The 10,689-nt window shown below is 38.4% G+C and overlaps 1 protein-coding gene across 1 annotated transcript; it reads left to right on the forward strand.

Moving 5' to 3' along the window:
• Positions 1 to 313: 313 nt before the first annotated feature.
• Positions 314 to 9,663, forward strand: MMP10 (matrix metallopeptidase 10; the record flags this gene model as incomplete). Its single annotated transcript, XM_084250574.1, has 10 exons — positions 314 to 421; positions 1,173 to 1,417; positions 1,512 to 1,660; positions 1,773 to 1,898; positions 3,448 to 3,612; positions 3,799 to 3,943; positions 5,643 to 5,776; positions 6,059 to 6,218; positions 7,290 to 7,393; positions 9,563 to 9,663. The coding sequence occupies exons 1-10, from the start codon at positions 317 to 319 to the stop codon at positions 9,661 to 9,663; spliced, it is 1,434 nt and encodes a 477-aa protein (XP_084106700.1). The 5' UTR covers positions 314 to 316.
• Between the last annotated feature and the right edge of the window lie 1,026 nt (positions 9,664 to 10,689).

The raw sequence follows: 10,689 nt of genomic DNA on the forward strand, positions 1-10,689 counted from the left end.
TTTCTCCTTAGCAGGACAGGAAGCATTTCCTGGCGCTTAATCACTGTTCTGACTTGCAAAATTGGGACAGTTGAGAGAAATTAGTAAAGTAGGTTATATCGTCCTACTTTGGAGCTGGAATTTTTGGACATGGTCCTGCCATTCAGATGAAAGCAATCATGAGTCAAGCTGGGGCGGGGGGTGGGGGGGTGGGGGTGTGTGTGAAGCAAATCAACATTGTCACCCTATAAAAGCTGCGTTTAGAGGGTGGACCTAGAAGGAGACAGGCAGAGAGCAAGGCATCAAGACAACATAGAGCTGAGTAATATCAGTGGAAATGAAGACTCTTCCAATTCTGCTAGTGCTGTGTACAGCGATGTGCTCAGCCTACCCACTGGCTGGAGGTGCAAGGGACCAGGACAGCACCATGGACTTTGTTCAGGTAACTAAGGAGGTGGCCCTCACACTCCTTGACAGAGGCAAGTGGGAAACCAACTCTGTTTTCCATTATAAATCCCTCAGAATGGTTTGAGCTTACCTTGTAGGGATAGTTCAATGATGGGTTGTGTAGAGTCTCATTATCATGCTGTTCAGACACTGCCTTTCATACAGGAAGAAATGAAGGCAGTGCCTTTGCCTCAGATCACACAACAGCACAGTGGAGGCACATAGATAAAAGTACATAGATAATAGTGGATGGACCATGTCCAGTTTGGATAGAACTATTTGGGGTACTTTAGTTCAATGTTATTTTAGCTAGATATTTAAATTGCTAAGGTCATGTTTAGATGCAAGGATGTGCATATATATATATTTTTTTTCTTAAGCTAGGTCTCAGCAAAAAACATAAAATGGACATGTGATGAAGTTGAATCAATGTACTATAAATACAGTTATTCCTACAGATGTTTGTCTGTTTTGCTTTTCTCCTTAAAATTCACTGGTTATTTATCTCAATTTTCCACTTCATTTTCATTACTTTAGTAGTAAACTGCAGACATTATTTAGTTACAAAGGTACACTATGGTGAGGAGGCAACTATAATTGAAGAATTAAAATATAACATCTATTTTTATTTCAGCAAACTAGAGAAATACTTCAAATAGAGGCAGTAGGCAACTGTAAAAATTTACTGTAAGTGGATAAAAATCACAACAATGATCTAAAAACTACACTTATTATTATTCCATTAGAGATACCTAGAAAACTACTACAACCTTGCAAAAGATGTGGAAAAGTTTTTTAAAAGAAAGGACAGTAGTCCAGTTGTGAGAAAAATCCAAGAAATGCAAAGGTTCCTGGGGTTGAAGGTGACGGGGCAGCTGGACTCTGACACACTGGAGATGATGCACAAGCCCAGATGTGGAGTCCCTGATGTTGGTCACTTCAGCACCTTTCCTGGCTCCCCCAAGTGGAGGAAAACAGACCTCACTTACAGGTACTGGGTCCAAAGAGGTTTTCACATACATTGAGATTTTATACATTACTATCACAGGAAGAAAATAGTATCATCTTCAATTTTCTCCATGCAGGATAGTGAATTATACACCGGATTTGTCAAGAGATGCTATTGATTCTGCCATTGAGAAAGCTCTGAGAGTCTGGGAGGAGGTGACTCCACTTACATTCACCAGGATTTATGAAGGAGAGGCTGATATCATGATCACTTTTGCAGTTAGAGGTAAAAACAAAAACCATAAAAATGCATCCAGTTATTGGGTGTTGTTTTACTGAAAAAGATTCTAAAGGGATCCTGACACCTGTCTCTGCACTATAAACATTTTCTCTATCAGAACATGGAGACTTCATCCCTTTTGATGGGCCTGGACAAGTTTTGGCTCATGCCTTTGCACCTGGACTGGGACTTTTCGGAGATGCTCACTTTGATGACGATGAACAATGGACAGAGGATACAGCAGGTCAGTTAGACACTCAGAATGACTTGGGCTGATTTTGCTTATATTTGTGAAATTCTTAATAACTAAGACTATTTAGGAAAATTGGCGTTCTGGATTTCCCAATGGGTCAAAGATCAGTAGAATATATATCTGTTTTTATCATTATTGAAAAATTTTCAGGAGTCTAAAAAGTTTATTATCTGTCTTGGTAAGCACAACTAGAGTCATCACTGAGTATTTCTCTCATGACAATGGTTCCAGTGTGCTCTTAGGATTATCATTAAGAGCAATTTCTTTGCAGATATCCAAGGGTTAGCATATTAAGCTGAACCTACACTAATGTGCGTCCTAAATACTGCTTATATCCAATTAGGGGAAATTGCCCCCAATTACTTCTTCACTCTTCAAAACAAAAATAAGAATTAAATTCTAGTAACTGAGGCTCCTATTTAGGTTTTTCTGGCTACACCAACATTTTACTCTCTTTAGGTTAAGAAGAGTGTTTATGAACTTACTCTGAAGGAAAGGATTAACCCCCAAATACAATGTACAAACACTTTCGGTAGAACAGTGTTTCTAAACTCATAACTGGATACTTTGAGGAATGGCTTCCAAAATTTCAAAAAACTGAAACAACACTGCTTCTGAATTTTAATTAGAATTTATAATCAAAATGCAAACAGACTCCCTACAGAGAGTACAAATATAAGGATTGCTCTAGGTAAACCTCTTGGTTTAACTGAACTAACAGTTTTTGCCTGCGAAAGAACCTTCCTACAAAGTCTCAAGTGAAAATTCTACTAGGATCACTAGCTACACAAAAAAGACTCACGGAATTAACTCTTACTTGCTATATTAAATCACCCACTGCCTTGCAGTTTCAGCATTCTGGGTTGTTTTTTTTTTAAATATGAAAAAATATTCTGAATATGGCTAATGTTTGTGCAGCCTAAACATCTTTTGTGACAACTTCTGGGCATCTTATGTTTCAATTCAATCTTACAAATCCTGACATCTATCATTGTTGATAATTTTGGACCCAATAAGTATTTGTTGACAGTGAGGCTGAAGAATTAGGTTGGCAAGAACCTAGAGGTGGAAGGGTGGGAGGTTTAACAGGCGTCTGATTGTCAGAGGATTTCAGAATTGAGTTGAATAAACTGTGATTCATTGAACTGAGACTAACTGGTAAGTGTTAAATACACTGAAACAGTGTTTAGCTTTTTATTGACAAATGAAGAAAAATATTTATTGATGTGTCAACAACATGGTTTATGAGTACAAGGAACCTGGTTCTCACATAGATAATAGGCTCTTGGTGCTGTAGAGGGGAGTAGTTGGATATGATTGGACACTGTCTTAATTAAAGACTCATTTCAATTATGAGCCTTGAAAAACACTTGGTTTTCTGTTAAGTGTGTAATTAGTCAATTCACTGATCAACCAAAAAGCAAGACAAAATAAATCCTGGGTGCTTCTAGGAATCAATATAATACACAACTGACCTGTGTGATATGTATGCAGCTGTTTTTAAGAAATGAGTTACTATTATCTATGATTTCTTAAATAGGAACCAATTTATTCCTCGTTGCTGCTCATGAGCTTGGCCATTCCCTGGGTCTCCATCACTCAGCCAACCCAGAAGCCTTGATGTACCCACTCTACAACGCTTTCACAGACCTGAATCAGTTCCACCTGTCTCAGGATGATGTGAAGGGCATCCAGTCTCTGTATGGTGAGTGATCAGGGAAAAATCAGACATGGTAGCTTTGTACTTGCAGTTTTCAGGAAAGCTTTAAAATGCTGCACAGAGCATTTTTGATGCAATTCAAAGCATTCACAGAATGTTTGAAAACCACATAAACTGAGAAGAGCATCACATTTCTCCTAATGTTGGCATGACTGCATCTGTTCCCTTTAGGGCCTCCCCCTGCTAAACCTGCTGACCCTGTGGTGCCCACAGAATCTGTGCCTCCAGGACCTAGGACTCCAGCCATGTGTGACCCTGCTTGGTCCTTCGATGCCATCAGCACACTGAGGGGAGAGATCCTATTCTTCAAAGACAGGTTATACTGGAAAATTATAATTTCCTATTTATTCTTTTGATGTGCAATGCCTAGAAAGGGAAATTAACAGAAAATTTGATATTTGTAAACAAAACAAAAATGTTTCCTTTGAACTTGAAATTCTTTATTTTTTTTGGTAGTTACAAATCATTTTAATTAGGCTGCTGCAATACAGTCCTGACCACCATTAGCTTTTCTTATTATTGTGCTAAATTGATTTCTTTTCCCACCTCTCATTTAATACTTAATTTTTTATATCATTGTTCATTTTTAAACAATATTTGCTCCCCACTCCCACCCCCCAGTTATAGTCCCCATAGAATTTCCTTCCCAATGCACCCGTGCACCATCACCACAGTCCCCTGTGCTCCTCCCTCCCTCCCTCTGATCCCTCTCCCTGCTCCTCCTCTGCAGGATGTCTCTGATTTATAATTGTCTGTTTTTGCTTTGTACTGTTATTATTTTTTTACACTGATGTCTTATTTGGTTCCCCTATATTCCTGCTATAAGTGAAACCATCCTATATTTTTCTTTTTCCTTCTGGCTTTTTCACTAAGCATAATTCCTTCTAGCTCCATCCACGTTGCTGCAAATAGTATGAGTTTATCTTTTTTGATTGCTGAATAATATTCCATTGTGAATATGTACCACATCTTCTTGATCCAGCCATTAATTTTTGGGCATTTGAATTGTTTCTAGGTTTTACCTATTGTAAATAGTGCTGCAATAAACATAGGTATACAGGTGTTCTTTTGAATCAATATTTTTGTGTCCTTTGGGTAGATCCCTAGAAATGGAATTGCTGAGTCATATGGTAGCTCCATTTTTAGTAGACTGAGGAACCTCCAGACAGCTTTCCGTAGTGGTTGGACCAGTTTGCACTCCCACCAGCAATGTAGTAGATGAACTTGAAATCCTTTAGAACCAGTGCTCCACTTCCCACCTTTTCCTAAAATTATCAAGTTCATTTTCAATGACTTGGAAAGATTTGAAACTTGTCCTCTAATTATTGTTCCCGAATGTTTTAAGTCACCATCATGGTGGCCTTACAAAAGGTGTAAGTAGAACTTCAGAATCAGAATTTATCTTTACCTCCTTTACAAATGACAGCAGGATAAGCTTTGTATTTAATCAATAATTCACTGCTGGATGAACATGCAAAAGCAGAATATTTAAACTACAAAAATGAGAAGTTCAAAGCAAGTGTCCCACACCTTACTGAATCTTGGCTCCTTAGTCCTCCTCATATTATCTATAGTCAGGGACTCTTCTATATACTTCCAGAATAGTTCATGCATAAGTAAGGATATACTACACAGTTCATACACACACATACATGCACACACACACAACTGACTGTTTAAAAATGTAGATAATGGTATAACATGCACACTGTTTTGCATGATTTATAGATATTTGGCTAATTAATTTGCACTGTAGGATAACTGGGATAATAAATTTGCACTCTAGGCTAACTTCCCTTTCACGGGAGACATTACTCTGGAATCCTATAGGAGGAGGTCAGGTGCAGTCAGGTGAAGAAAAAAAATATCCCCCTCTGTGATATACCTGATTTCTGTCTGCCCTGGTGCCTAAAGGAAGAGGAATGGGGGAAGATGGTGAGGCAGGGCAATGAGGAAAAGATGCTAAAGGTAGAAAACTATATTTCAGGTTATATTTCTTTGTACACATATTGCAGGCATTTTTGGCGCATACAACTGAGTGTACCTGAACCTGAATTTCATTCCATCTCTACATTTTGGCCATCCCTCCCTTCGGGCATTGACGCTGCATATGAAGTGACCAGCAGGGATACTGTTTTCATTTTTAAAGGTAAGTACTATCATTTCTTTAAGTTGTCAAAATAAACCCTCTTACAGGAAAACTGAATATCTCTTTAATTTTGTTTACTATGACAAACTTTGGCAACTTTACTACTCTAAGTAATGAAGCAATAACTAAGAAATATATTATTTTATTTTTATTACAAATGATAAAAATAAATGCAGATTCTGCTTCCTTTTTACCATAAAAACCAGAAGTACTAAAAAGTATTTCTAAAACCCAAAGACTTAACTGTTATAAATTCATTATGACTGAATTATTTTTTAACAGGAAAACAGTTCTGGGCTATTAGAGGAAATGAGGCACAAGCAGGTTATCCAAAAGGAATTCACATCCTGGGTTTTCCTTCAACCATAAGCAAAATAGATGCTGCTATTTCTGATAAGGAAAAGAAGAAAACTTACTTTTTCACAGAGGACAAATACTGGAGGTAGGATGCAATAGGATGATAGTATGTGGAGTCTTTTAGGGTTTTTTTTTTTTCTTTCACTGCAAATCCCCTACCTCATCTTAACTTACTTCTCTCTCAGTGGGAAGGGTATAGGCTTTAGACAAATATGGCTAGTGCTGACTATCAAATGTGGGTGCTCCTCACAGGTGTTTCCTAGGCTCTCCTGTTTTGAGTCCACATGCTATCAGCTGGACCTTTCCTCCCCACCTGCCTAGGGTATCTTCTTCTCTCCACCCACCAATTCCCACCCATCTTTCATGGATGGTTCCTGCTGGACTCTAACCTGACTGGACTTTTTTTGCCTTAAAGGAAGATGCCCTGAGAAACCAGGACACAATTTAGCATTTCTTTCCATGGTCTTAAAAGGCTACCCAGGGTCTCAGTGGGTATTTGTCTGGTCTTCTCAAATTTATGATTCTTAAGCATGCCCCTTAACTTCAGCCACTCATCCTCTGTCTGCTTAAGAGGATGGCGAGCCATAGCAGTCCAGGTTCATGGTTAGAACCCAGGGGCACACAGAGAGGCTGATTCCTGACCATCTGCCCAGACTCTGCAACATCTGGGCAGACCAATGGAGGCACAGTTGAATACGCATTTTTTTCTGTTTTGCTTCTGACCCCAAACCCTTTCCTTAGGACGGTGCCATGGGAAATCCAGGTGTACAGGATGGGGAGGGCATAAATGAGCCAACTATGGTAGAGAACTTGAAATTTGTATTTGAGATGAATTATTCAATTCACTTTACCTGTCTGTTCATAACATCTGTCTTTGTGACAGAAATACTGAGGTTCTCTCTGTCCATGCTTAAGAAATATGATAACAACTGCTAGATCAGGATGTAGCCTCAGTTTCTGACAGAGGTACCATTTTAAGAGTTAAGTTTAATTGCAGAGCCATTAAAGTCCCATGTTTTGGTGGTATAAACATTTGACATTTATGGGCACTATGTGGAAAGTTCACTAAAATAACACATTAAACTAGCATGATTTAGAACTTTTGGTAATGTGCTCTCTTGGTAATACTGAGCTGTGTGTATCTTACTTGGTACAGATTTGATGAGAGGAGAGGGTCCATGGATCCAGGCTTCCCTAAGCTAATAACTGAAGAGTTTCCAGGGATCGGCCCAAAAGTTGATGCTGTTTTTGAAGCATTTGGTAAGAGGACATTTATTTTGTTGCCAATAAGGCATTAGGAGCATTCTTTGGTATCAGAGGGCAGAGAATTGAAATAATTCTGACTAACAAGTTTTCTTTAACCAGTTCTCTCCTTCTTCCCCCAAATATCAAACTACCAATTTTGTATCAATTATATTACTACTTCACATAATAGAATAATAAAGATAACATAATTCTTCCTATTGTACGCATGCATTAAATCGAACACGCCCAGTGTTACTCCCTTATATATGTATCTATTACTTTTCAGATTACTGTGTCAATATAAAACTCTTCTCAAGTGCTGTGGTCACATTTAATATTGGTTGACTTTCTCCTCTCTATTTCTTCTAATCCATCCCATTGCTTCAAATTACCAGGGAGAGTTTTCTCTGTCCTTCCTGAGTAATTAGTCATTGTCCATAACAGTAAGTTGCAAATGCTTACTTTTCCATGTGCCAAAGCTTAATATGTGATCTATGTATACAATGGAATGCTATGCTGCCATGAAAATATGAAATCTTGCCATTTGCAACAACATAGATGGAACTGGATTGAGATTATGCTAAGTGCAATAAGTCATAAAGAAAAATAGAGATATTGGATAATTTTACTCACATGTGGAATACAGAGAAACAAAACAAAGGTACTAACAAAGCTAAACCAAAACAAATCCTAGAAACTTGAGCGCAGAACTTAACAGAGGGGGGGGAAATGTGAGTGGGGAATAAAGGGGAGGTGGAGAAGCTCAAAAAATCTATGGTAGAGGATTATAGGTACCTTGGTGGTGTGTGTGGACCAGTATGTATGTTATGTATGTTACATGTTATGTATGTATTTATGTATGCATGTTACATTCAGATGTATGTTACATCTGAAGAGGTGTGAACCTCTACCCCAGTTATATAGTTTTTTTAAATATATATTTTATATAATTCTTACATCACTTTCATTTTTGCACAATGTATGCATTTTCATTTTGGTTATATTCCCCATACAATTCCCAACCCCCTCATTTTGACCCTAATCCCTCCTCTCCTCTGCTCCCCCATAGTGTGTCCCTGGTTCATAGTTGCTTGTTGATTTTGATTTTTTATTTATTATAATTAGTCTTTTTTCCTGGTCCCTTATTTAGTTTTTCTAAATTCCCGCTATGAGTGAGACCATCCAGTATTTTTCTTTTTCTTTCTGGCTTATTTTGCTGAGCATGATCCCTTCCAGCTCCTAAAGACAGAGCTTCCATATGATCCAGCAATTCCACTCCTAGGTATTTACCCAAAGGACACAGAAACATTAATTCAAAAGGGCACCTGCACCCCTATGTTTATAGCAGCACTATTTAAAATAGCTAATCTATGGAAACAACCCAAATGCCCAAAAATAGATGACTGGATCAAGAAGATGTGGTATATATACATGATGGAATATTACTCAGCAATCAAAAAAGATAAACTCATGCAATTTGCAGCAACATGGATGGAGCTATAAGGGATCATGCTAGCAAAATAAATACAGTGTTTAAACCAACATACCACAATAAAAGAAATACTTTAAAAATAAATTGTAATAAATTGTTTTCACAAACAGAAATAAATAAAAAAAGTGTTTTTCCTACTCAAGGGCAGATGGTCACGGCTGATATTTTTGGAAAGGTAACCTGAGCACCAGGCTGACAGAGCTACACAGGGTCCTCTGGTGTTCTGCAGAATTAGTGTGTTTCTCTGAGGTCAGAAATGCCCCTCATGCTGTGGTAGGGGAAGGAGGATAAGGTGTGTTAGCTGGAAAGAAAGCAAAGAGATCAAAAGTTTCCAAAGAAGCAGAGAATTCTAATTCATTAGAAGAAGAATAATAGCCAATAGCCAGAACCAGGTTTTGCCATCAGATGGAGCTGGAAGGGAGTGCTGTCTCCTTGTCAAGTGACCTTACACAGCATGTAAGTCTGTCTGAGCCTCAACGTGTTTATCCACAAAATGGAATTAGATATATTTTCCTCACTGGATCTTTGCAGAAATAAATGGGAGAAAAACATATAAAAAGCTTAGCATAGTTCCTGGCACGTAGTTAAAATTATACACACTATTTTCAGTTGTTTGTTACTGAGTTGAATATTCTGCCAAATGCACATATGTGGTAAACTCTCTCACTATTTTCCCTTGTCTATATTTGCAGGGTTTTTCTATTTCTTCAGTGGATCTTCACAGATGCAATTTGACCCAAATGCAAAGAAAGTGATACACATTTTGAAGAGTAACAGCTGGTTTAACTGTTAGGAGAGAAACTAAGAAGACATAACATGGACATTTTAAATGAAGTGAAAAATTCTTCACCTAAGTCTTTGGGCATTGAAACAGTTCATCTTCTCTTGCATGTGTGGTGATTAAAATCTGAGCGTGAAGTGTGGGAACTGAGGGTCTTGTCAGTCACTTTCATGTGTTACAGGGCATTCCAAGCGACGGGGAGTTTGCACTTATTGCCGTCTACAGGAGAAGGGAGCTCACTAAGTTGCAAACCAATGACTGTACAGAGACTATTTACTTGGTATTTGCTTGATATTTAATAAACAGGGATTATACTTTACTTCTTTGTTTGTTTGTTCCAAAATAAGTCAGTTATCCTTACAATCTAGGGCACATCCTTGGACAGGAGTCAACCTGACATTCTCAGCCAGTAGAGGAGCAGGTGAAGGTCCCTGTGTCTGGGCCTTCACGATGGGCTCAACTGGATGGAAGACCATGTACCACTTGTCCTCCCTAAGTGCCCTGCCAAACAGGAGGCATATTTCCACCACCCAGACATCCCATAAGTACCTGACCACCTAGGAAATAGATCTAGGGACTTGCGATCTTGTATGACAGACTTTGGGGGGAGGTGGAATTTGGCGTATAATCCTACAATTATAACAAATCACCTAGTTCAGACACCTCATTTCTGGGGGAGAGGGAGTTGGACTCAAACATGCTCTTCAAATATTCCTTTTCTTATGAATTCCTTCAAAAGACTCATTTTCCTGCCCTAGCAAACAAAAGTGCTCATATACACCCTATTAAATATAAAAATATCTCCTTGTACTCATTTTGTGTCTGGCCATGCCCAAAGTCCATGGGTAAGTGCTGACCCTAAAACAGATTTAGCACCACCAAGGACTGTGTCTAGTGCAATAGCCACACCACAATAAAAGCCCGTTCACCCTTCAATTTACATGTTAACTTGAGAATAATTTATTAATCATATTTCATGTGCCATACACTGTGCTAGGTAGTAGTCATTGGACTTTGAGAAAATGGGACAGCTCCAAC

Source organism: Talpa europaea (assembly GCF_964194135.1).
Source record: "Talpa europaea genome assembly, chromosome: 12".
NCBI classification, from domain to species: domain Eukaryota; kingdom Metazoa; phylum Chordata; class Mammalia; order Eulipotyphla; family Talpidae; genus Talpa; species Talpa europaea.